At 43.2% G+C, this 27,161-nt stretch overlaps 1 protein-coding gene and 1 non-coding gene across 5 annotated transcripts in view; both read left to right on the top strand.

Annotated features, from left to right (window-relative positions):
- Window positions 1-7,585: 7,585 nt before the first annotated feature.
- Window positions 7,586-7,716, top strand: LOC131393837 (small nucleolar RNA SNORA18). The gene has a single exon (XR_009215982.1). It is a non-coding gene; the product is annotated as a small nucleolar RNA SNORA18 (small nucleolar RNA).
- A 7,136-nt stretch (window positions 7,717-14,852) lies between these two features.
- The window catches only part of ECPAS (Ecm29 proteasome adaptor and scaffold), a 94,341-nt gene continuing 82,032 nt past the window's right edge, over window positions 14,853-27,161 (top strand). Inside the window, exons 1-2 of one of the 4 annotated variants that reach the window (XM_058523761.1) lie at window positions 14,853-15,151; window positions 23,970-24,073. In XM_058523761.1, coding sequence (XP_058379744.1) covers window positions 24,052-24,073 — 22 coding nt within the window. In that variant the 5' untranslated portion in view covers window positions 14,853-15,151; window positions 23,970-24,051. Of the gene's footprint in view, window positions 15,152-15,344; window positions 15,754-23,969; window positions 24,074-27,161 lie in introns of those variants that run through there. The other 3 variants (XM_058523763.1, XM_058523762.1, XM_058523760.1) reach the window with 3 other exon arrangements.

The following is a 27,161-nucleotide window of genomic DNA, read 5'->3' as shown; positions in this document are numbered from 1 at the left end:
CCATCAGTGGGTGTTGACATCCAGGATGCTCCAGGGCTTAGGATGGAGAGGAAGACCTAAGCTAGGTAGAACATTGGTCTGGGAGAGTCAGTGAGGAGCTAGGGGGATGCTAATTTTATCACCTGACCCAGTGGGATGTGAGATATAAGGGACTTAGCAGTTTATACTGGAGATGGCTGCATGAGGAAAAACATTATCAGGTAAGGTAGGAAGTAGGAGTGGGTTCCGTGAAGCTGTTGAGGATAGGGATGTCGTAACTACTAAGCAGGTTCCAGAGGGCTCGGTGGAGGGTTTGGGGTGCTTATGAGAGGCTGGGTCAGCCTGAGAGGAATGTACAGAAGCGTGGGGTTTGTGACGCAGGGATAGAAAGATCCTCGGGGGTGGGGGGTGGGGGGGGGTGTGGATTGAGGATTACAAGAGAGAGAAAGCATTTCTTAGACTGGGGTAAATTCAAGCTGGGTTTCAGAGTTATTTTTCCTCTGTCAGATAGTATCAATAGTACTGTTTGCCTACAAATAATCCCTGCTTCATAGATCCAGTTCCAAAGGTAATCTGGGCAGAGGCACAGTGTATCTCTCTGGGTTGGGATTGGAATTAAACAATTCTTTGAGGCCCTGAATACAAAAGCTGGATTCCCATGAAACATACTAGGTACTCATGACCCAGGAGTCAGTTCTTATCTTTGGAGCTGGCTGGTTGCTAGATGCTGGATGCCAGTCCTCTCCAAAAGGCCCCATTGACTGGGCCCTGATGCTTTCGGGGACCAGACAAGGGCAGGCTGCAATGTGGCCAAATGATTTTCTGAGTGCATGAACCTTACCTAGTCACAGTTGATGTCCTTGGCTTAGAAATGTTCACCTTTGCTTTGACCTCCGCTGGGTGAGTACCTATTTGCCTTACAACTTGACTTTTGTCTTAACTGACAACCTTTGTTCTTCTGTATCACTCTTCCTATTATAAGGCAACTACAGTACTTTTTGAAAGTAAGTGGGTGGGAAGGGAGAGATAATACATAACGTTTGTTTAGACAGCTCAACATATTCAAAACTCATCTTCTTAGCTTTTCTCTGCCTCCAAACCTATTTCTTTACCTTGGTTAGTGACATTGTCTACTCTGTCTCTTCTCTAAACTGGAAACCTCAGGATTGATCTCTCTGTCCCTGAATCCCTACATCCTATCTGTCTTTGAATTAATTGTCTTTTGAATTTGAAATTCAACTCACCGTCTCTATTACTTTTCATCTGGAATATTGCAATAGCTGCCAAAATACTTGCCTTCCTTTTGTTCTTTTCGTCACATTTATTCACATTTATTAAACATCTGAGTATACAAATGAATTGAATATGGTAGGAGAGTATAATACAATTGGACACCAACAGTCAAGACAAAAACGAATCACAATAGATTACTCAATTCCTATCGTCTCAGAAAGACAGCATAGAAGTTTCCCTGAGATTCAAACTTTTTCCTGGTACCAAATTCTAAGGAAAGTTTTTTCCTTGAGAAAGGACATTGGACAACATAATGGTCAATTTCTTCAAATGGATTTTCTTTTTTAGAAATTTTAAAAATGTTACTAATGAAGCAAAATAGTTCTGTGGGCCTGAATAAAAGCCTAAGGTGAAGCACTACCTCTGAAGGCTAGTGGATCTAGCTGAGATAAAAGGAGTGAGGCATTGTGGAAGGCAGAAAAAATTGAGCAGTACCTTCAAAATTATGAGGGAAAGTTATTTCCAACTTAGAATTCTATCCCAGCCAACCTGGTTGTTTCAGTGTAGATCAGAGACATTTTCAGAGATACAAGTCCCCAACATTTACCTCCCAGTCTTCCTTTCTCAGGAAACTCCTAAATGAGAGATCAGCAAGCTACGACCCTTAGTCCAAATCCGGCCCACTGGTTTTGCAAGTAAAGTTGTACTGGAACACAGCCATGCTCCTTTGTTTATGTAGTGTTTATGGCTGCTCTCATGTTATAATGGCAGAGTTGAGTAGTTATGACAGAAACTGTATGGCCCACAAAGCCTCAACTGTTTACTAGCTAGCCCTTTACAGAAAAAGTTTGCCAGTAAGGTGCACAGGGAGTAGGAAGGGGAGATGATGACGGGAACAGGTAGACTTTAGAAAGATAGAAGCGGGCCGGCCCCGTGGCTTAATGGTTAAGTGCGCGCGCTCCGCTACTGGAGGCCCGGGTTCAGATCCCGGGCGCACACCAATGCACTGCTTCTCCGGCCATGCTGAGGCTGCGTCCCATATACAGCAACTAGAAGGATCTGCAGCTATGACATACAACTATCTACTGGGGCTTTGGGGACAAAAAAGGAGGAGGATTGGCAATAGATGTTAGCTCAGAGCTGGTCTTCCTCAGCAAAAAGAGGAGGATTAGCACGGATGTTAGCTCAGGGCTGATCTTCCTCACAAAAAAGAAAGAAGAAAAAGGAGTCAAGACTGACAAGAGATGATGGAGTTGCAAGAAATGTTTGATGTTTAAGAGATGTCAGCAAGGCTAAGCTGTCTTGAAATACCACTAAATATAATATGAGGGGGTGGGGGGGATGAAATGGGTGAAGGGGCTCAAAAGGTACAAACTTCCACTCATAAGATAATAAAGTCCTAGGGATGTAATGTACAGCATGGAGACCGTAGTTAACAATACTGTATGGTATATTTGAACATTGCACATGTTACCGCACAAAGGGCACGATCTGCTCTCCACGAGACAAAAGCCACTTGTCAAGAGACAAGGTGGTGGCAGAGAAAGGGCATATTATTACAGCTTGCTAGCAAGGGGTAAGATGGCCAACTAACGCCCAAAAGAAGCACCTTACAGAACAAAGACTACAGGCCAGTTATATAGGGGGTTGGTCTCCAGGTGGGGGAGGCATCTGGTCTCAGGGTGGGGGCATCCACCTGACCTCAGTGTGGAGGTAGACATCTAATCTTAGTTCCTGATAATCTTTTGTTTTACTGGACAGGCATCAGACACCAGAGCAACGCCCTCTACCCTGATCTTTCAATTGTCATTGATGATGGCTATCAGCATAGACTTGCCTGGGGGTCATCACATTCCTAAGGAACTCAAAAGAACAAGGTTGTCAACTTATAGCAGCTGGGAGGGGCCCTAAAATCCACAGAGCATGTCTGGGTTAGTTAATCAGAGGTCATTCAAAGTTACAATAGGGTTTCTTTTCTACAATATGGCTTCCCTTATGTCAACCTTGTGTTGAGCTGGTATCACTAAGAGAGTAGATCTTAAAAATTCTCATCACAAGAAAAAAAATTTGTAACTATGTGTGGTGATGGATGTTAACTAAACTTATTGTGGTAATCATTTCATAATATATACATTTATCAAATCATTATGTTGTACATCTAAAACTAATACAATGTTATATGTCAATTATATCTCAATTAAAAAAATTATATATATATATATATATATACACACACACATACATAAATAACATGAGAAATCACTGGTAAACTTTGAGAGTAACGGTGGTGATCTTTATCAGGGTAAAGTGAAGAAGCCAGACGCCAGAATGCAAAGAATTAAAAACTGAGGACTTCTTACCGAAAGATGCCTTAAAGAAAGTTGACTAAGGCAAGGTATGGAGAGGAAGTGACAGACTAGGGCTGTTTTAAGGAGAAAGAATATTTGCTATTTAGACTAGTGGGATGTGGTTGCTATTATTTGTCTTATTGTTCAACTTTTCCATCACCCTTCTTCTCTTTATAATCCCAACTCCCCACCACAAGGAGGACAAGTGAACCAAGCTCCCACATATACAGTGGAGGAAGATAGGCATGAATGTTAGCCCAGGGCCAATCCTCCTCAGCAAAAAAGAAGAGAGTTGGCAACAGATGTTAGTTCAGGGCTAATCTTTCTCACCAAAAAAAAAAAAAAAAAGAAAGAAGGAAAGAAAGCAGCCTTTTGTTCCTTATTAAAGATGCTATAATTATAATAACGAGAAATAGAGCATGCATAGATTTGTAATTAAAACATGACTGATACCGAGCAATGGGCTTGCTCTGCTTGCTGTGATCTGAGCCAATTAATCACAACGAGTCAGAGACTGAGAAATGAAGTTTAATTAGATTACCTGGCAAATTGGAAGACAGGTGACTAGTGTCTCAAAGACTCATCTTCAAAGATTACAAAATCTTGAGGTAGTTATATAGGGAAAATGGGCAGTGGGGAGTCCAGGGATGTTGGTCTCCAGGCATGACGGGCTCCAGGCATCACATTGTTCCATTCTTCTGTCAGCTGTGATGGATACCTTGTAGGTGTGTTTCCCACCTGTGGTCAGCCTGTTCCTGGAGAGAAACTCATAGAACAAAGTTTTTAATTTATCAAGCTATTGGGGAGTACATATGTAAGTGGAGGCCATAAATCAAGAGAGCATGTGAATTTTTTGGAGTACGTGCTGAGCTGTGAGTAGTCACACGGAGGAGGGGCTGGGGCCATTTAGAGTAACAAGACGGCCTCACTTATGCTCACTTACATAACCTTTGCCCCTTAAGAGTTAATCTCTTATTCATTGTGCTCCTCCAGTCATTAGAATGTAAATTTTTTCTTTTTCTTTCTTTCTTTCTTTTCTTTTCTTTTTTTTGCTGAGGAAGATTCACCCTAAGCTAACATCTGTTGCCAATCTTCCTCTATTTTGTATGTGGGCTGCTGCCACAGCATGGCCACTGACAGACGAGTGGTGTGGGTCAATGCCTGGGAACCAAACCCAGGCCACCAAAGTGGAGCACACCAAACTTAACCGCTAGGCCACCAGGGCTGGCCCGAATATAAATTTTTTCTAATCGTCTCTTTCTTCTGTTGTTGAGAAATGTTAGGCCCACAGAGTACTTTGGATTCCCCAAGAATTTACATCAACAAGATTCCCCAAGAATTTATATCTCATCTATTATCATTTTGACCTATGCTTTCTTTTAATTTTGACCAAGGTTGAATTAAAGTTTGGAGCTTATAAATGCTAACTATAAAGGGGTGGCAGAGAAAGATAAGGCAGTGAAGGTAAGTGATAAGCAGAAAAGAATCAGAAGAAAGTGGTGTAAGGAAAACCAACAGAGGCGAGTTTTGAAAGGGAGGATGGAGTTGATAGTTCAAATAAGATTGGCATGAAAAAATGTCCACTAGAGTTTGCAAGTCCAGTGGGTTGAGGAAAGAAAAAAGGTGCAGCTTGAATATAAGAATGGAAAGAGAAGCGTTGGGTAGGTCATTTTTTTAAGGAGAGACTAGGGACAGAATAGGATAAGAAGAAAAAACACTGAAGATGCACTGTTCTGGAACAACGGTCATCTGGGAGTGGATGAAGATTTTTTTAGGATACCTGGGCATGCATAGTATTAAGAGAATCAATCTCTAGATGGTATACATTCTTTCTTCAAATTGCTGTACCTAAGAATGCCTCTAAATTCAAGGTGTCCTATTGCACAATGGCCCTTCTCTCACTTTGCAAAAGCAAACCATACCTCTCAGCCATCTCCAATCTAACTATGGTTACTTGCCCACCTGCAGAGGAAGAACTGGAAATCTACCATCAAAGGGACAATTTGATATATCAAATTAGGTAATGAGGAAGTGAAGTAGTGAATGACAACAACTGGGTGTCTTTTTTGCAAAAAGCTCCTATCTTTTCCATTAAGAGATACATTTCCAATAAAACTTTACTTTTTTTTTTTTTTTTTTTTTGGTGAGGAAGATTGTCCCTAAGCTAACATCTGTGCCAATCTTCCTCTATTTTGTATGTGGGATGCCACCACAGCATGGCTTGATGAACAGTCCACAGGACCATGCCCAGGATCCAAACCAGCAAACCCCGGGCTGCCTAAGTGGAGTGCACAAATTTAACCACTATACCACTGGGCTGGCCCCAAAACTTTACTTTTTATGTCTAGTAACTCTCAAAAGTTGTAACATAAAGGGGCAGGCCCCATGGTGTAGTGGTTAAGTTTGGTGTGTTCCACTACAGCAGCCTGGGTTTGTGGGTTTGGTTCCTGGAGGCAGACCTACACCACTACACAGCCATGCTGTGGCAGTGACCCACATATAAAGTAGAGGAAGATTGGCACAGATGTTAGCTCAGGGCTAATCTTCTTCAAGCAAAAAAAAAAAAAAGAGGAAGATTGGCAACAGATGTTAGCTCAGGGCTACTCTTCCTCAGGAAAAAAAAAAGTTGTAACAAAAAATATGCTAACCACTGATACTTAAAGCTTTAAAAAGACTTGTAACATATTCATGTTGTTTTGATAAGTTGTGTACTATAAATGGATTACTCAATTATAAGTTTTTTTTAAATGACCATCGAAAAATTTTGTAATATTTTAATTTATATACATATTTTTGTTGAAGAAAAGGATGATAAAGTGAACAATAAGACTTTCAAGGTTAAAGCTGTATTGCATTAGTATAAATTATCGTGGGGGAAGTAAAATTGAAATATAAATTCAAGAAGAAAATGCAATTATGTAAAATTTCTGATTATTAAGAACTTGTCTGGGCGGGCCCCCTGGCTTGGTGGCTGAGTGCGCGCGCTCGGCTGCTGGCGGCCCGGGTTCGGATCCCGGGTGCGCACCAATGCGCCGCTTCTCCGGCCATGCTGAGGCCACGTTCCACATACAGCAACTGGAAGGCTGTGCAACTATGACATACGGCTATCTGCTGGGGCTTTGGGGGAAAAAAATAAAAAATAAAAATTATAAAAACAAACAAACAAGAAAAGAACTTGTCCGTGTAGGGTTTTGTGTGTGTGTGTGTGTGTGTGAGGAAGATTAGCCCTGAGCTAACATCTGTTGCCAATCCTCCTCTTTTTGCTGAGGAAGATTGGCTCTGGGCTAATCCATGCCCATCTTCCTCTGCTTTATATGGGACGCCACCACAGCATGCCTTGACAAGGAGTGTGTCGGTCCGAGAGAGGGATCCGAACCTGCGAACCCCAGGTGGCCAGTGAAGCGGAGCGCACAAACTTAACGATACACCACTGGGCTGGCACCGTCCATGTAGTTGTTAATAGATGATGGTAGGCATCAAATCAATATCTTATTCAGGAAAAATCTTATTTGGATTCTATACATATTTTTTAAAAAGAGAGAGAAGGGTCTTTATTTTAAAATGCTATGGGCCAGCCCTGTGGATGAGTGGTTAAAGTTCCCTGAGCTCCACTTTGGCAGCCTGGGTTCACAAGTTTGGAACCCCAGGCTCGGACCTACACTGCTCATCAGCCATGCTGTGGTTGCAACCCATGTACAAAATAGAGGAAGACTGGCACAGATGTTAGCTCAGGGCTAATCTTCCTCAGCAAAAAAATAAATAAATAAAAAGCTAATATTTACAGTAGAATTCATTGTCAAAATTGCTTCTTTTCAATTATTTAAGTTATGAGGGAAAATTTTAGATGCCAACCTGAAAATGTGTGAATGGATTACATTGTTTTTCAAAATTTGCAAGGGCTACATGAACAAAAAACTTTGAAATCACTGCCTAAAGGAAACAGAGGAGATAAGATCTTCTGGTATAGGGACAAATGCCATCCCTAGAGGAAAGGTTGCCACAGCCTCTAAAACGCAAGGTGTACTGTTGAGGTTGATCCTGATGGGGCTTTTTCTGTAGATCTACATCGTTGGAAATGCCTCATAGAGTAATTATGTGGTTTCCTGTACTCACAGAACTATGTGTTAGAGCTGTGGGAAAGAACTACAAGACAGAGCTGCTAAAACTATGAAAGACATAATAGTCAAATTTTTTTGTCTTAGGTATTGGCATATCCCAATGATTTGTACTATTCTAGGGTGAGATTGCTTAGAAGTGAATATGATTTGAACTTACTCACGTTTAGAGGGTGTCTGAAATTAAGAACCAGGCAGATCCATGAACTCTGACCCTAAACATGGCCCTAAAGTAAATTGGTTGAAGAAACTGGATCCCAAAGATTACAGGTGGGGAATTTTTAAAGAATGCCCATATTCTTTAAGTCCAACGGAAAGAATTGTGAACGGACTGAGATGACAACCAGGGATAGAGCAAAATTTCTTTTTAAAAGGGCTATCTTGAAGATTGTGACTCGAACTTTGGAGGAACTAAGGTGATTGGCAGTGGAAGTGTCACCGACTAATTACCCCGAGGAGTTCAAGGGAGGTTTCAGAAGTATTTAACTGTTTTTCCAAATTGTTGTTGTTGTTGTTTTTTTTCTTTATGTTAAGGATGCAATCACCAACCATCCTGAACCAGACTGAGCCCCACTGCAAGAGCAGCGCCTGCTCAGGTGTGCTGAGAGATGCCAACTGAGCCTGTGCAAAGGAATACCCACGTCTCCCTTTTGAATATTCATTCCCCATCTGAATAAAAGGCCCCTGCTTCCATTTGTCCAGGGACAGCCACAACTTTGGAAATGGTTCCACGTGGCCTCCTATTTGCTGCAAATATTTTTTACTTTGTGTGACAACTACTTCTGGTGGAGAGTCTGATTTTTTTTTTTTCCTGAGGAAGATTCGCCCTGAGCTAACATCTTTTGCCAATCTTCCTCTTTTTTTGCTTGAGGAAGATTCACCCTGAGCTAACATCTGTGCCAATCTTCCTCTATTTTTTGTGTGTGGGTCGCCACCACAGCACGGCTACCAATGAGTGGTGTAGGTCTGCACCCTGGATCTGAACCCGTGAACCTGGGCCACTGAAGTGGGACGCACCAAACTTAACCACTAGGCCATGGGGCTGGCCCCTGGAGAGTTTGATTTTAACTCGCCAGGAGGTGAACCCACTTTGGTTCAGAACCAGAAGGAATCACAACATGTGAAATTCCTTGAATAAAAATTTATTGACTTTAAATAATTTTGGCTATGTTACACATAATAAAAAAAATCCTTTGTACTTTTTGTGAAAATAAATAAATTAATTAAATAAAATACAAAGGGTACTCTACTATTGGACCAGGTCAGCTTTCTGCCCTTCTCCAGTGATATTTGGGAGGGAAAAATAAAGCGAATGGTAGGGTTTGCCCAAAGTTGGGAATTGATTGGCATTGTCTGTAAGATAGAAACCGAGGAAAGAAAGACTTGGAGGTGCTAGTAAGAATTCATTGTCATCGTTGGAGTTTAGGTTAAAAATGGAACAAATAATGTGTAGGAGAGGACACACAGATCAGAAAGTGGTTAAAATGTTCAAAGTGATGATGAGGATCTAAAATGCACTCAAAATCCATAGGAATTGGAGAGTAAAATAGTAGAAGGATTCTATATGGTGGTTAGAGACTGATGTTTCTGAGTATGATTTTTAGAAAGTGGAACGTTCTGAGTCATGATGTGGTTTTATGTGCAGTGAAATATGGTCTTTAATCAATAACTGACTGTAAAGAGCAGAGAAGAACATCAGTAGTGTGTGGATTCTGTTGACAGATTGAATCCAGTCCCTGACTTTTTAGGCGACCAAAGCGAATACCGCATAAGACTTAATTATATAGAATTTTGGCTTGCCTGGAGATCTTTAGGAATGGATAACTGAATCACTTGGGACAGCTGGATTTTCTAGATAGCTTATAATTAATCCTTTTAGGTGCCTAAAATTGCTCTTATAATCATTTTAGATGAAAAACTTGGTAAAATATACTCCATACTTCCTTAATTTTTTTTTGGTGAGGAAGATTAGCCCTGAGCTGACATCTGTTGCCAATCCTCCTCTTTTTGCTGAGGAAGACTGGCCCTGGGCTAACATCCGTGCCTATCTTTCTTTACTTTATATGAACGGGATCCAAACTTGCGAACCCCGGGCTGCCAAAGTGGAGCATGTGAACTTAACCACTATGCCACCGGGCCAGCCCCCATTCTTCCTTAATTTTTGATGCTGATATGCTGGACATAATTTTACTATTTCTTGATGTAAGGATTAGCATCACGAACATCAGTTATTCAAATGAAATGATTTCAGGGCCTCTGGGGTGGGTAGTGCTTTTTATACTTTACAGATCTTCCTTGACTTATGGTGGAGTTACATCCTGATAAATCCATTGTAAATTGAAAATATCCTAAGTTGAAAATGCATTTCATGCACCTAATCTACCAAACATCATAACTTAGCCGAACCTACCTTTTTTTTGTGTGTGTGTGTGTAAGATCAGCCCTGAGCTAACATCCATGCCAATCCTCCTCTTTATGCTGAGGAAGACCGGCCCTGGGCTAACATCTGTGCCCATCTTCCTGCACTTTATATGGGACGCCGCCACAGCATGCCCTGACAAGCGGTGCGTCCGAGTGCGCTCGGGATCCGAATCTGGGTGGCCCGCAGCGGGGCAGGCTCACTTAACCGCTACACCACTGGGCTGGCCCGAACCTACCTTCAACATGCTCAGAACACTTAGAGTAGCCTACAGTTGGGCAAAATCATCTAACACAAAGCCTATTTTATAATAAACTGTTGAATATCTCATGTAATTGATTGAATACTGTACTGAAGGTGAAAAACAGAATGGTTGTATGGGTACAGAATGCTTGTCAGTGTATGGGTCGTTTACTTTCATGATCGAGTGGCTGCCTGGGAGCTGTGGCTCACTGCCGCTGCCCAGCATCAGGAGAGTATCATACCGAATATCGATAGCCTGGGAAAAGATCAAAATTCAAAATTCGATGTATGGTTTCTGCTGAACGCATATTGCTTTCGCACCATCGTAAAGTCAAAAAATTGTGTCAAAGCATTGTAAGTCAGGACCGTCTGTATAAATAACCCCAGAATGCTTTCCTTTTGAGTTCCTATAGCTTCTTTTCATAGTTTTCCCACTTCTTCCCTTGTTTTTTCAGGTGTCCATTAGCACTTCTGTCATCCATGTACCTGCCCAGAAGAGTGCTCTTTGATATTCTGCTTCTAATCTGCTTTGACTATGGAAACAAGATTATTCACCTTATTAGAACTGCACACACATTCACTGTGACTAGGGCCTACAAGGGGGGAGAGGGGACTTTTTTTTTAAATGCCTATTTTTTAATTTTTAATTAATTAATTAATTAATTATTTTTGTGAGGAAGATTACTCCTGAGCTAACATCTGTTGCCAATCCTCCTCTTTTTGTTGAGGAAGATTGGCCCTGGGCTAACATCTGTGCCCATCTTCCTTTACTTTATATGGGACTCCTCCACAGCGTGGCTTGACAAGCGGTGTGATGGTCCGTGCCCAGGATCCGAACCTGCAAACCCCTGGCCACGGAAGAGGAGCATGCAATCCTAACCGCTATGCCACTAGGCTGGCCCGAGCAGACTTCTAAGGAGTAGAAGATGTAAGTTTTTAGTTCTTGGATTTTGTGATATCTTATTTTGGCTTCTCAGTAGCCTCTTCTCTGCCCCCTGGTCACCCCCTCCCCCAATTCCTTCCTGTTTTCTAAATATACTTTTTAACTGGCAAGTCCATGTAGCATGTCTGACTACAAGTGTTTTGTTTTTTTTTTTGTTGGGAAGATTAGCCCTGAGCTAACATCTGTGCTAATCCTCCTCTTTTTGCTGAGGAAGACCGGCTCTGAGCTAACATCTATTGCCAATCCTCCTCCTTTTTTCCCCCCAAAACCCCAGTAGATAGTTGTATGTCATAGTTGCACATCCTTCTGGTTGCTGTATGTGGGACGCGGCCTCAGCACGGTGGGAGAAGCGGTGTGTCGGTGCCCGCCCAGGATCCGAACCCCGGCCACCAGTAGCGGAGCGCACGCACTCAACCGCTAAGCCACGGGGCTGGCCCCCCTTCCTGTCCGTTTTTGAAAGTTGAAGTAAATTCTAGATAGGAAGTATCTCCAGGCCACTATTCAAACCAGTGTCTAGTAAGAATATGAAGCTATTTAGTAGGAAAAAAAAACTATAAGTAGTTTGAAGGGAGAAGCAACTATACAAAAGCTTAGAGCTTTAAAGAGTAGTGATTAGAAGCAGCATTGTAAGCTGCTATAAATTACTATATATAATGAGATGTTAAAGGCATCTTTTTTTTGCCTACCAATTTCATGTCTATATATAGAAAGATGTGACTACATAAACATATACATATAAGAATGTCTTACAGTAGCATTGTTTGCAATAGTAAAAAATGGTAGACAATTTAAATGCTCATCAATAGAGGAATGATTAAATGAATTTTGTCATGTACTTATCATGCAGCCATTTAAAACAATGAGGTAGTTCTGTATCTACAGATCATAGTGGCTAAGAATGCAGACCCTGGATCCACACTGCCTGAGTTCAAATCCCCATCCACCACTTTCTAGTTTGTGGCACTTTAGATATGTTCCTCAACTATCCTGTGTCATAAAAATACATACTTCATAAGATTGTTGTGAGGATTAAGTGAATTCATCCATGTAAAACACTTTATTTATTTATTTATTTTTTAAGATTTTATTTATTTATTTTTTCCCCCCAAAGCCCCAGTAGATAGTTGTATGTCATAGCTGCACACCCTTCTAGTTGCTGTATGTGGGACTCGGCCTCAGGATGGACGGAGAAGTGGTGCCTCAGTGCGCACCCGGGATCCGAACCCGGGCCACCAGCATCGGAGCGCGTGCACTTAACCACCAAGCCACGGGGCCGGCCCCATCCATGTAAAACACTTTAAACAGTCCTTCGAACAATTAGTATTAGCTATTATTATCATTACTGGTATGGAAGGACACCTGTGATATATTGTTTGGTGAAAAGATCAAGTTACATAATAGTATGCATAGTGGGATTCCATTTTTGTCAAAACAAACAAAAATCTGTGTGTACATACATATAGGTGATTTGCAACATGTGGACTGTGGAATTTATTTAATTTTTAGAGAATAAACTCTTTTTTTTTTTTTAAATTTTATTTATTTTATTTTTTTCCCCCAAAGCCCCAGTAGATAGTTGTATGTCATAGCTGCACATCCTTCTAGTTGCTGTATGTGGGACGCGGCCTCAGCATGGCTGGACAAGCGGTGCATTGGTGTGCACCCGGGATCCGAACCCCCGCCACCGGCAGCGGAGCCTGCGCACTTAACCGCTAAGCTGCAGGGCAGGCTCTGGAATTTCTATATAGGAGAAACTTATGAGTTGCTAACTGGTCTTGTCTAGAAGTTACAGTTGCCTAACAAACTTTTTTTTTTTTTTTTTTTTGGTGAGGAGGACTAGCCATGAGCTAACATCTGTGCCCATCTTCCTCCACTTTATATGGGACGCCGCCACAGCATGGCCTGACAAGCAGTGCATCGGTGCGAGCCCTGGATCTGGATCCGGACCTGATCTGGCCCCGGGGTGCCAGCAGCAGAGCGCGCACACTTAACTGCTACACCACGGGGCTGCCCCAAACTTTTTCTTTTTAACTTAGATTCTATATTTTGTTTTGGGTAGCTTTAAAAGGATCTATTTGTCATTACAGGAAGTCAAAGTTTCCTCAAACCAGTCCTTGGTGCATCCACTTTATACATAATATTCACAGAAATGGTCATGAAAGGTTGTATGCACCAAACTGTTAACAGGAATTATTTCTTTTCTTTTCTTTTCATTTTTTTGGTGAGGAAGATTATCCCTGAGCTAACACCTGCTGCAACCTTCTTGTATTTTGTACGTGGGACGCTGCCACAGCAAGGCTTGATGAGTGGTGTGTAAGTCCTCCCCCGGGGAAGCCCAGGCCAGCTAAGCTGACCAGGCAAACTTAACCACTACACCACCTACGCCCTAACACGGATTATTTCCAGGGAGTAGCACGAGGGGATCGTGGGCAAAAGGTGGGGGACAACTTTTACTTTATACACTTCTGTATTGTATTCTTTGCAAATGGTTCACTGTGCATTGATTTTGTGTTAACGTCAAACAATAGAGCCAAAATGTCCTCGGAAAAAAAAAAAAAGGATTGGTTAACTTAATACACTATGAAGTCATTAACAAAAAAAGAGTGGTGGTGGTGGAGAGCTTTTTGAACTAATATGGAAGAATGTTTATGGAATTACATACACACCGATACAGAACTTCATTATGGGTATGCACCCCCTCCCCATCCTAGTTGTTTTTGGGGCTGTCTACATTGCACAGAGACAAGGCCTTGGAGGACGTACTCAACTGTACCTGTTGACTGTAGTTTTCTCTGGAGAGCGGGGTAGTGGGGAAGTGGGACTGGGAGGAAGGCCTTCCACTGTTAATTTTATGATATTCCAAATCATTTGAAATTTTTACGAAAATCACGTTTAATTTCTATAATAAAAGCAATAAAAGAAACAAATGTCTATAATGTTTTGTAAGTACCTTGTACTTTACCTTATCTGGAATGACACACTATATTCATTTTTCAAGACATTAATTAGGGCTTTACAGATTTCTGCTTTTAGGAATAAATGCAATTTCAATCCATTTAGGATCTTGATTTCTTCCACCTATACCAAAAAAAAAAAGGGGGGGGACCTATCTGATCTTGTACCTAATTTGTTATGACAGTAGGATCACTTAAAGTACAGCAATTATGCAATCCCTTCATTTGCATTCCATTTTGCAAGTGTTTTTCACGTCCGTCACCTCACGGACAAACTTAAGGTATAAAGTTAAAATCGGTATATTGAAAATAAATCTCTCGGGTTACCAAAAAGAACGTAGGTATTAGAATAAAAAATATTTTAAAAATAGCTCATGTAAGCACATATACTTGAATTTGAACTTTAAAAATCTTGGTTCATTTAACTTTTCGTAGGGCTTAGTGATTTTCCTTCACCCAGTCCTAGTCTCTAAGAGCACCAGAAACCTGCACTTGATCAGTGCCTTTGAGAAAAGGCGCCCGGGGGTCCCGGGCCGTCCGCGGCGCCGGGGCTCGGCCGGGACTGAGTCAGCGCCGGGGCCGAGAAGTTCGGCGGGAGGCGCAGGGCGGGGCTTCCTCCCGCCGACTCCGAACCCAGCTCTACTTTTCCGAGTCCACGTCTCTTCCTTTGGACAGGCGTGTTTCTTCAGGTCGGGCCCAGCCAACGTGACAGCTACAGAGCTTTAAAAAAAGGAGAACTTCGGCCCCGCCTCGACGATCTCCCCCGGCCGGAGCAGCCCGGGCCAGCTCGGTGCAGCCCCTCACCGCCTGCGGCGCGCGGCTCCTCGGGGCCGAGCCCGCCGAACGCCTGGCTTCGGGGCGCCCCCCTCGCGGCGCCGAGCGCAGCATCCCCGGCATGGAGACCGGCTCGGACTCAGGTCAGAGGCCCGCCCGTCCGCCCGCCCCGCGGCCGCTGCAGGCTGCGCCGGCGCGGCGGGGCTGCTAGGCCGGGGCCGCCGGCGCAGGCCTCCGCGTGCCGGGTCCGCGCGGGGAGCGCTCGCGGGGCGGGCGGCGGCAGGTGGGCAGGACGAGCCGCGAGCGAGCGAGCGAGCGCGGGCGGGCGGGCGCGCGAGGGGCCGGCGGGGGGGCCGCTGGGAGGATGGCTCAGCTCTTTCTAAATATAAAACCGGCGTGAGTTGGGCGAGCGCGGCGCGGAGCCGCAGAGCCGCCGCGCGGGCCGGGCGCACCGGGACTCGGCCGACAGGCGGCGGCGGCCCCGCAGAGGCGCGAGGCTGCAGGAGCGCCCGGGTCGCGAGCTCGCGGGGACGGCGAGAGCGGCGCGTGCAGCGAGGAGGACGCGGGCGGCGGCGGCGGGCGGGCCTCGTGGGCGCCGAGCGACCGGAGGCGGCTCGCGGCCCCTGCCGCCCCGCGAGCGGCGAGCCCCCCGCGCCGCGGGTCCGCGCCCTCCCCCTCCGCCCCTCCCTCCCTGCCCGGCGCAACATGGCTGCGGCCGCCGCCGCCGCCTCCCAGGACGAGCTGAGTAAGTGGCACCGCGAGCCCGCGGCCGCGAGCCGGAGCCGGCGCTGCGCGGGGCCGGGGGCGGCGGCCGGGGCCGGGCTGCGGGGCTGGGGCGGGCGGGCGGGCGGCGGCCGCGGCGCGCGGGGGGCTGGGGCGCCCGGGCCTGGCTGGCGGGCGGGGCGCCGGACGCCGCCGCCGGCGTTTGTAGGCCTCAGGTTTGCACCGTCACGTTGCGAAATTGAAACCGGAGCCCCGGGCGGAGCCACCTCTCCCCGCGGTCCGCCCCGGCGGTGGGGGGAGCCCAGCCCCCTGCCCGCGGCCCCCGGGCTGGCGGACAGGCCGGAGCCCCATGGTGGCGGGCTGTGTCCGCCCGTCCCGTCTGACCCCTCCATGGCCCTCGGCCCCAACTGTGGGGCGAGTTCTAGAATTGGAGCTTTCGGGGAGGGGGAGATGGTGCCTTTCTGTGACACTCGAGAGATCAGCAGAAAGGTCAAGAATAGGCGGTGACCCTCAGGTGGAGCAGGAAGGGCGGGAGGGCAGAGAGGGTCGCGGCGTTGGCCGCAGGAGAAACTACGGGTGACAGCGCTTGCAGAAAGGAGAGCCAGGGCGCGCTCGACCATAAACGTTGCGATTTTCCAGGGGACAGCGATCCACGTCCGGGGAGAGCGGGGGTCGCCCTGAATCCCAGGCCGCCCCGCCCGCCGCCCGGGTGCGCCTCGATGCTTTGTGGGAAGTGTAGTTCTAGGGCGCCGCAGGCCCACGCTGGGGTCATAAAAACTGAATTTTCCTAGGACACGTAAGATAATCTGTGATTGCGTTTGGGGTGGTCAGATGAAATGCTTTACGTTGAGTTTTCCTTTTTTGTTTTGTGCTTCCTCAGTGCTGCCCTTCACTAAGACAAAAACAAGAAAGGTGTTATTCAGGGATGATGTGAGTTTTAAATGGAATGAAGCATGGGTGAGGTGTCACAAGCTTTGTGAAGTTTCTCTTGTTACAGCCCCTTCTGAATTTCCATATGAAAGTAGTCATAAACATAATAATTTCTGTTTCTTTAGTGCTTGGCAGTTTAAAGCTGCTTTTATATACATGATCTCATTTTTGCCCTCATAACAACCTTGTGAGGCAGGTAGGTAGGAATTATCCCTGTTTTAAAGAGGAGGCAGGTTTAGGGAGATTAAGTTCCTTGCTGCTTTGACACAAAACTGGAGTAGCAGGAGTAATGTTTGCAGTACACGATTGGCGTGACCCTGGGCAGGAGGGAGAGTCTGGGTAGATAGACAAGGTCTCATGGTCTGGTGAGAGAGAGACTCTGGCTGATAGCCACGGAGTTGGTTGCTTGTCTGTCAGTTCCAAGCTGGAGCACCACCAGGCCTTCTGGGGAGATCAGTTCCCTGCCTTTTTTCTTCCATTTTTTGTTATTGTGGTAAAATACACATAATATAAAATTTGCCATCATAACCATTATTTTTGTGTGTGTGAACCATTTTTGTGTGTGTGTGTGTGTGTGTGTGTGAGAGGAAGATCAGTCCTGAGCTAACATCCATTGCCAATCCTCCTCTTTTTGCTGAGGAAGACTGGCCCTGAGCTAACAACCGTGCCCATCTTCCTCCACTTTATATGGGAAGCTGCCACAGCATGGCCTGACAAGCGGTGCCTTGGTGCGCGCCCGGGATGCGAACCCTGGGCCGCAGCAGCCCAGCGCGCGCACTTAACCACTACGCCACGGGGCTGGCCCCATCATAACCATTTTTTAAAAACTTGTTTTATTGAAGTCACATTGGTTTATAACATTGTGTAAATTTCAGGTGTACATCATTATATTTTGGCTTCTGTATAGACTACATTGTGTTCACCATGAAAAGTTTGGTTTTCATCTGTCACCATATATATGTGCCCCTTTTCCCCTTTTGCCCTCCTCCCATCCCCCTCTGGTAACCACCAATTTGTTCTCCGTATCTGTGTGTGTTTGTTTATCTTCCCCATATCCATCATAACCATTTTTAAATGTACAGTTTAGTGCTATTAAGTACATTCATATTGTTGTGCAGCCATCACCACTATCTCCAGAACACTTTTCATCTTGCAAAACTCTGTACCCATTAAACGCTATCTCCCTATTCCCCGCTCTTCCCAGCCCCTGGCAACCACCATTCTACTTTCTGTCTCTATGATTTTGACTACTCTAGGTATCTCATATAAGTGGAATCATACAGGATTTGTCTTTCTGCAACTGGCTTATTTCACTTAGCATAATGTTCTCAAGGTTCATCCATGTTGTAGCATGTGACAGGATTTTCTTCCTGTTTAAGGCTGAGTGATATTCCATTGTATGTGTATATCACATTTTCTCATCCGTTCATCTGTCAGACACTTGAGTTGCTTGTACATTTTAGCTATTGAGCTTGTAGGTTTTAGCTATTGAGAATAATGCTGCTTACAAACATAGGTGTCCAGATATCCCTTTGAGACTCTGCTTCCAATTCTTTTGGCTACATACCCAGAAGTGGGATCATATGGTAATTCTATTTTTAATTTTTTGAGGAACCACCATACTGTTTTCCACAGTGGCTGTACCGTTTTATGTTCCCACTGGCAGTACAGAAGGGGTCCAGTTTTTCTACATCCTCGCCAACACTTGTTTTCTGTATTTTTTATTTCTTCTCTTTTTTTGGTGAGGAAGATTCACTCTGAGCTAACATCCGTTGCCAAGCTTCCTCTTTTTTTTTGCTTGAGGAAGATTAACCCTGAGCTAACCCCTCCCAGTTTTCCTCTATTTTTTATGTGGATTGCAGCCACAACATGGCTTAACGAGTGGTGTAGGTCTGTGCCTGGGATCTGAACCCGCAAACCCGGGCAGCTGAAGCGGAGGGTGCCAGACTTAACCACTGCGCCATGGGGCTGGCCCCTATTTTCTGTATTCTTTATAGTGGCCATCTCAATGGGTGTGAGGTGGTCTGATTTTTTAAATTGTTATGCTGCATGATATCTAAGTTCTTGTTGTGCCATTAAACATATTAAAATCTGATTTACCATTTGGAATGGGGAACAAAACTAGAGGAAGAATTGGATATCATTCTAAAGTGGCTGATGTATTTGTATATATGCGATGTGCTTTTGCGTATCAGGTACGTGTTAAGGTGCTGGTAGTACTTCTGGTTAAGGAATTTACTGGCTTTCGCAGCTACTGGAAAAGTTAGGAGCAAGTAATTCTAATCCTTGCTTTTCTAATCCATCGTTTTGTTTGGTCATATCATCAGTCATCAACCACAGATACCTGTTGACTTGGTTTCTTTATTTCTTCAGGAGAGATTAAGTACTTGGCACACACACATATACTGGCTAAGAAGTGTCAGATAAACGACTTTTGGTTTCAGAATGGCTATTATGAAAGAAGAGATGGTTGTTAAAAAGGTGCTTTTTAAAATTCCTCCATAAAAAAAGGAGCTAAGTATGTGAATATTTGCTGGCTATTATTTCTGGCTAGTAGATAATAAAAGCAAACTACTAGATGCCAGCATTGTTTCTTTTTTCCCTAATATTTTATTGTAAAAATCTTCAAAAATACAGAAAAGTTGAAAGTGAGTATTCATATACTCACTGCCTAGATTCTGCATTTGATATTTTACTAGCTTTATCACATATCTTTCCACCTTTTAAAAATCCTATTTTAATTATTTTATTTTTTAATTTAAAAAAGATTGTGGTAGAATACATATAACATAAAGTTTATCATGTGTACATTTTTTTTTTTTTGGTTAGGAAGGTTAGCCCTGAGCTAACATCTGTTGCCAATCCCCCTCTTTTTGCTGAGGAAGATTGGCCCTGGGCTAACATTAGTGCCCATCTTCCTCTACCTTATATGGGATGCCACCGCAGCATGGCTTGACAAGTGGTACATCTGTCCGCACCCGGGGTCTGAACCTGTGAACCCTGGGCCACCGAAGCGGAGCGCATGAACTTAAGCACTACGCCACCGTGCCGCCCCCTTTGTGAACATTTTTTAAATGTACAGTTCAGTGGCATTAAGTACTCAATCCACCTTTTTTTGATGCATTTCAAAGTAAATGCCGCTAGTACACTTCCCCCTAAATATTTCAGCACCAGCATTGTTTTAAGTGCTTTATATATATTCTTTTATCATCAAAATGATCCTAAAAGATAGGTAAAATTATTATCACTGTTTTATGGGATGGAAAACAGGCTTTTTAGGTTCCAAGGTCCCGCTGCTAGTAAGTGGTGGAGTTGGAATTGGATCCCAGGTGCCTTAGAACCCGGTGTGCAGTCATAACCAGCTTTTAGGCCATATTATCGTGGTGAACCATAGTCGGAGTGTTCCTGCTGATGAAAAGATCGTGAGTTGCTTTGCTAAATTCTCATCTAGATGTTACTGTAATCCAGCTATCTGACTGCTATTTAACATTGCTATGGGGTACAAAAGAAGCACCAAAGCCTACCAATGGAATTATAATACCACTGAGAACGAGGGAAGAATGCACGTAAATAGATATGTAAGGACCAAAATATATGGTTATATGATATAGATAATGCTAGAGTAGTACTATCTGTGGTTCCCAAGTCTGTTATTTAGAGGTGTCTAGTTGGTAACACTGTGTTTCTATGCATATCAAATTAGCATTTTTTAATTTTTACATTTGAATTGATACACATGTCATAAATTTAAGTTAATTGTATAGCTGCTTTCAGTTGTATCTGCCACCACACTTTGCAGGAGCTCCTGAGAAGTAGAATTAACTGTTAGGTTTCTCTTTTCCGTCTTTTCTTTTTTTTTTTTTTTTTTTAGTAGTAGTGACGCATGCAAGTTGCCAAAAGGTAAGCAGGATAATCTTGGGTTGGGATTTGTTAGAATTTATCCTTTCACAAATATGTAATTGTCACTTTGAGTCAGATGATTGTCATAGAATCATAGTAAAGGGAATGTTTATTGAAGGCTTAGCATGTGTTCTGATCACTTTGTACATATTAACTGCTGAATCCTTAAAACAACCCTGTGAGTTTGGTACTATTATTGCCCCAGTGGTGAAGCTTCCTCATATTAGAGAGTTAGGGCTTGAACTCAGATTCTCTGATTCCAAAGTTTATGTTACTTCTGCTCTACCACTGTATTACTCTCTCTGAAAGGGAAAATATACAGTTTATGACAAGGTCAGCATGGATTTTTTTTTTTCCATGTCTTACTAGCCTCCAGAAGGAATCTCCTGTAGGGTGTAAAATGTGGCAATATTTCGATGTTCTTTGAATAGAACATTAGATTTTGGGGTTAGATGCCAAAATAGAGAACAGTTAGCTCTGAATGTTGAAAGCAGTTCTGCAATCTAGTTTGTTAAATTGCTTAAGGTCATAGTCTGTAGTTCTTTCTTTATATTTAGGCTGATATAACTGTTTGGAATGAAATGAAATTCAATGCAGGGCATGTGGGCTAGTTTTTCTTCTAATATTATCCTCTGCCCGTTCATGGAAAAGTTGACATTGTAGTTATATTTCAGCAGTGGGGAGGGAGATTTCTGACAGAGGGAAGGAAGCATTTGAGACTTTTCACCTGGTCAGCTGTTTAGTGGTTTCATATTCTGGGCTTTATAATTATAAGGCATCCTTAGAATCTGATCTCCATTGGGATAAAGACAACTCGTGAAGGAGTAACGGCCTGTAATCTTGAAGCACATACTACTCAGTTTGACCATTTGACATAGCCATGGGAAACTTCAATTGCAGAAGTTGGTCAGGTAATCAGCATGTCACATACCTTCTGAGAGAGTCTCTGCCAGTGCCAGGAATCCTAGTGGCTCTTTTAGAGGATGAGACGTGGGAAGCTCTGTGTGTAGCTGTGTAGGTGAAGGTGATTCCGTGGGCAGACTGAAATAGCTCCGGAGAGGTGGTGGCTTTGATGACAGCCAGGCATGCGGCTGAGCTGATCTCTGTAGAAAGGCTAAATCCCGCCTGTATCATTTGAATTTTGGTTACTTAACCAAATAGGAAGGTTAAAATGGAAAATAACGATGATATTTGTAGTTTTTATCAACTTCTATTCTGATTTTTCACTCCACCCCCATTTTGTTTTGTATTATGCTTTCAGTAAAGTGTAATTTAATAAAGGCCAGTGTTTTGAGAATAGTTGGCCCTGGGGCTTTGACCTTGTTCAGAGGTAGATGTTAAAGTGGTAGGCACTGCCAGTGTGCTCACAGAGTCTGATCCAAGTTGCCGGTCCCTGGTTTCAGGCCCAACCACTCTCTACCTTGATGCTTGCCATCTTTTATGGCTTGTTTTTCCCACGCATTTTCCAATTCAATAAGCAAACTTTAAAAATTGAGTGACTAACTTATTGTCCTGTCCTCACAGCGCTTGTAATTCAGTGTAGAAACAGATTTATATATAAATATTAATAACTGATATGAAGCATGATATGAAAAATGCTTAACAGTTCTTTGGAACATTGAGGAATGAGAATAGCATTCCAGGCTAAGGGAACAATAGCCTGAGCTAAGACATTGAGGTTGGAAAATATCAAGCATTTTCAGAGAAAGTTTGGGTAAGTCTGGTATGGTGGAATGGGGGTGCTATGGCTACGTAAAGTGCTGGAAAAGGAGATAAAATTTGGAGTTTGAGCCTTGGCCCTTTCTGCCTTTTACGATTTGGGATCTTGGGCAAATTACCTTACCTTTGTAAGTCTCAGTTTCTTTCTCATAAAGTTGGGATAATAAGAAATACTCATAGTGTTGTTAGGATTACTGTATGTGAAAATGGGCTGTATAAACAATTAAGCTCTATGTAAATTATTATTATTATTTTTATTTGGGAAGGCAGTGGGGGATGAAGCTGGGAAGATAGATTGGGACCAGCTTGTGTAGGAATGCCAACACAACTAGTTTAGACTTTGTTCTGTAGACAGTAGAGAACCATCAAAGGCTTTTAAGAGGGGTGTAACATGAGTAGATCTGTTTTATAAGGATAACAGGTGGCGGTGGTGTAACATTGGTTGCAAGGATCCAGAGACTGAGAGCAGCAAGACTCTTAGGAGGGTATCACAGTGGCTCGGTAAAAGTAATTTAGGGTCTGAATTGGGACAGTGGAAGTGGATTTGGCAACGAGGTAATATAATCTAGAATCCCTAAAACAGACAGAAATTACTGGCCAAGCAGATGAGGGTTATTCAAGAGAGGGAGGAGTTAGAGATGATTCCAAGAATCTACCTGAGAGATTAGGGGGGCAGAGAGTGTAGCCTCTAGACAGATTTAGGGAGGTGGAAGTGGAGAAAGGAGAGAACAAGTTTGTGTTCAGCAAATAGATTATTTGTTGAGTGAATGAGTTGAATTATTGAGGCACCCACATTGAGTTGTTGAGGGAGACTTTTGAGTAGTGGCGAAAACCTCTGGCAGTGGTCAGAGCTGGTTTTGAGTCCTGGCTCGGCCACCTTTTAGTTAATGTTCTTGAACAAGGGACCTAACTTCTGGGCCTTGGTTTTCTCATCTGTAAAATGGGATAATAACAAAACCTGTTTTACAAGGTTGTTATAAGAATGAGAAGAGATATATGCGTGTTAAGAACTTGGCATAGTGCTAGGCACGTGGATTGCAGGCGCGCGGGAACTTGGGTTCTGAAGCTTGGGAGAGGGTGGAGGTGGTGGTGGAGTCACGAGAATGGATGGATCAGCCAGAGGACAGCCATCTGGGGGCTATGCGTACTTAGGGATGAGAAGAAGACAAAGACGACCCAGGGAAGGGGATCAGGAGTGCTGAGAGAGGGCAGGGGTTCCCGGGGTTATGACTGTTAACCATTTACGTTCTCAGTTGTAATGTGCTCGTAACATGTGTGCCCGCCCACTAATACTCTTCTTGTAAAAGTGTTGTATAATTCAGATGCTTTCTTCCAATTTTAATGTAAGGTTTTGTATGTTTATGATATATATGTATATGTACATATATGATAAAATCAATGTTGTATTGGTACTGGAGTTTTCTTAGTCTTCAGTGAATAATTACTAGTGTATTTTTTTATTCAATATTAGCATATTACTTCTACATAATAAATTTTATTCATGGACATATTTCTTACTCTTTCTCCAATTTGGTAAACACTATAATTTTTCCTCAGTGAATTTGCAAAGCAGGACATCAAATGAGGAGATCTTAGCATAGAAATAAAAACTGCTTATTTTTTCCTTAAAATGGTAGCTGTGAGTATAAATCTTTTAATTGTTTTTTTTCCTGGTGTTCTAAACAATAGATTCTTTATACAATTGCATATGCACGAGTGGATGAACATACCATTGGTGATCCAGAGGATTTTTGTCAAGACTGGATAAACCATGTATCACATTGATTGTAGAGGTTAGTAGATTTAGTTCCTTAGGTTGTGTGCATTTTTCTGTAGTAGCATTTAAAAATGCCCAGGTTATTAAGTAGCAATTTCCTCCCAAGATCTTCATGGGTTTTTCTCCTTTTCTAGCTATCCTGAGGGAATCAGTGACGTTCATGTTAATTTGTATATGCCTGAAGCCTTTGTTCTCTGTAATGATAAACATAAGTAAAAAAAAATAGCAAGAGAGAAAAAAAGATAAAACTTAAAGATATTACTTAGCATTGTGCTCAAGGATAATACTATGAGTTTTAGTTTACGAGTAGCATTGTCTGCCACAACCATGAAAAATGATTTTACTTGCTCCAGGAATGTCATCATGGAGTTAATTGTTTTATTTATGAAAAGAGGTATTGAGAGAGGCATCATCATGGTAATAGGATATTCCTAATTCTGCTATTTCAACGTGAACTGTGATGGAAAAGCCGTTTAATTCTACTTCATCCTAAGGCCGAATGAGAGTATGGTGTCAGTTTCACTCTTAGATGATATTGGATGATCTTTTGATTGAAACTCTGTAAGTTCAGATTGTAATTCTCTGATATCATGAGGTCAATATCCAGTGAGTATCTGGGATTTTGTAGCTTCAATGTAAAGGTGCATTTTTTTGCTATCTTCTGATTTAACTATTGGATCCCCCTTCCCCCAGGGCATTCGACTGTTTTTCAGTTTGTATATTGCTGATGATAGTGTATGATGCCTTAATTCATTTAGGTGGAATTTTGAGGGATGGAATGAATGGAATATTGTGTAAACCAAAGTTCAACCTTAGATAAATTTATTTTTGCTATTTCACATATCTTCATTCCATCTTAGAGAAATGGAAAATTGGGAGGTTGGCCGAATGGTTTAGAAGAGAAATGAGGACATTGTTTATTCGCTCCTAGATTCTTTCTGTCTTAGAGCTTTTGGGCCTGTGATACATGTATTAATGTCATTATGATATACTGAAGGCAAGCAGGTCAAAGTACAAATGTTGGCATTTAAATAGTGACTTAAATAAAGAACATTCTAGAGTTTAAACATCTAAATGAGCATTATCTAAGTAATTAGCTACTTTGGGTGGATCTTAGCTATCATACATTTGACTTGTATGCAGTCTGAACTCTTGCATAGTATATATTACCTCCTCTAAACCGGCTTGCATAAGCTGAACTAATCTTTCTGCTCATCAGTTTACTAACACTGATTTTTGATTGGGTGTCTGCCAGCCGCTGTCTCTGGGTGAAAGGGCCTCCTTGGGAGGTGGGAGTATTTGTGGACCTCAGTGCATCTGGAGTCTGGCACTTACTCATTAAATCTGGGGTGCAGATGAGGGCTGCTCTGTCCTCACTTGGCCCATCCCTACCAAGCAAACCCTATGACTTCTTCCCTCCTTCCCTCTGTGTGTCTGTATGTGTTGGGGGCGTGGTGGGAATAGGGTGTGTGTGTGTGAGCACGGAGAGGTAGCCTTGCTGTGTGCTGTGGTGGGTTGGTAGGGGGATTAAAGTAGCCTGACATCCTATGCAGATGGTTAGGACTTCAGAAGAGGCAGGAGATAGGGCCAGCCCTGTGGCTTGTGCCACAGGTGCGCTCTGATGCTGGCGGCCCGGGTTCGGATCCCGGGCGCGCACTGACGCACTGCTTCTCCAGCCACGCTGAGGCCGCGTCCCACATACAGCAACTAGAAGAATGTGCAACTATGACATACAGCTGTCTCCTGGGGCTTTGGGGGAAAAATAAATAAATAAATAAAATTAAAAAAAAAAAAAAGAATTTATAAAAAAAAAAAAAAAAGAAGAGGCAGGAGAAGGAAGACTCCCCTTCCCTGCTCAAAGAGTCTAGTCACTAGTGCATCCTGATGCAGGGGTTTCCATATTGGAGTACCTGCCTGGGCCCTGGGAGTACGATTGGTGGGCTAGGGGACAGGAAGATGGCCTATCTGATTGCCTTAGTTCTGGGGGAAGGGGTACCAGCAGGGACTGCGACAGCAGGAACCTCCTGCTCAGGACCTCATTGCCTGCAAAGGTTCTTATCTGTTGCCCCCTGGGGCTGCCCTGGCACATCTGCTGGCTTACTCTTACAGGTTCAGGCACTCAAGGGAGGCTTGACTCTTTGGTGTCTATTCTGAATTCCTGAGGAAGGGGTGAATTGAGTCAGGGACTCATCCTGACACATTGGCTGTGGCCAGGGTACAAAGTCACGTTGTACGTAGTTATCTAATTTGGCTTAGTATCATTTCCACCCGCTTCCTCTGCTTCAACCACGCTGTAATTTAGCATACGAGAAGGAACATTGGGTTTGGAGTAGGACTGCCTGGAGTTCAAATCCTAGCCCTGCCACTGACTATCTTTGTAATCTTGGTGAACATTCTTAATGAGTTCTGGGCTCTGTTTCGTCATCTGTAGGTTGGAGCTAATATTACGAACTTTAATAAATAGTACTTTAGAGGGAGGTACTGTGTTCTAGTGTGTACTTGGAGGGTAAAGACCTCTCTAGGTACAACTTACGATTCTTTGTCTCATTAGCTGCGTGACCTTTGGCAAGTCGGTCAGATCCTGAGCCCCAGTTTTTCATCTATAAGTACAGATAGTAGCTGCTCACCTCACAGCGTTTTTCTGAGGCTCAAAAGGCCGTGTGAAACTGCTTTGTGACTATAATGTTTTTACGTATGTGTGAATCAGAAGAAAGGAAATACCATCAAGGAGAATGTTTCCTTGTGAAATTATTCTGCAATAATCTAGTATATTTCCATGGTAACTTGACAGATCTTTCTCAAAATATCCTGTAGCTTTAGATTATTAATTGATTTAAGATTCTATGGCCAGTGGTCTAGGTATTTTCAGCTTTCCCTTTCAGTCTCACCTTCCACTTAAGGCCTCTAATCTGATTTATAATTTAAAATTTACTTTCATCTTCTGAAAAAATAATGTTCCTTGTAGAAAATTTAAGCAACCTTAAAAAAATCCGAAACCTGTCACCCTGAAATAACCATTTTCTCTTTTTAATTCACACAAATAATTCATGCTGGTGAAGTAAATTAGTAATGACATAGAGTTAAACAAACAAGTTAAAAAGGAA

The sequence above is a fragment of the Diceros bicornis genome, chromosome 28 (assembly GCF_020826845.1).
Source record: "Diceros bicornis minor isolate mBicDic1 chromosome 28, mDicBic1.mat.cur, whole genome shotgun sequence".
NCBI classification, from domain to species: Eukaryota; Metazoa; Chordata; class Mammalia; order Perissodactyla; family Rhinocerotidae; genus Diceros; species Diceros bicornis.
The sequence above is the reverse complement of the archived record's forward strand: the minus strand, read 5'-3'. Positions and strand labels throughout refer to the sequence as shown.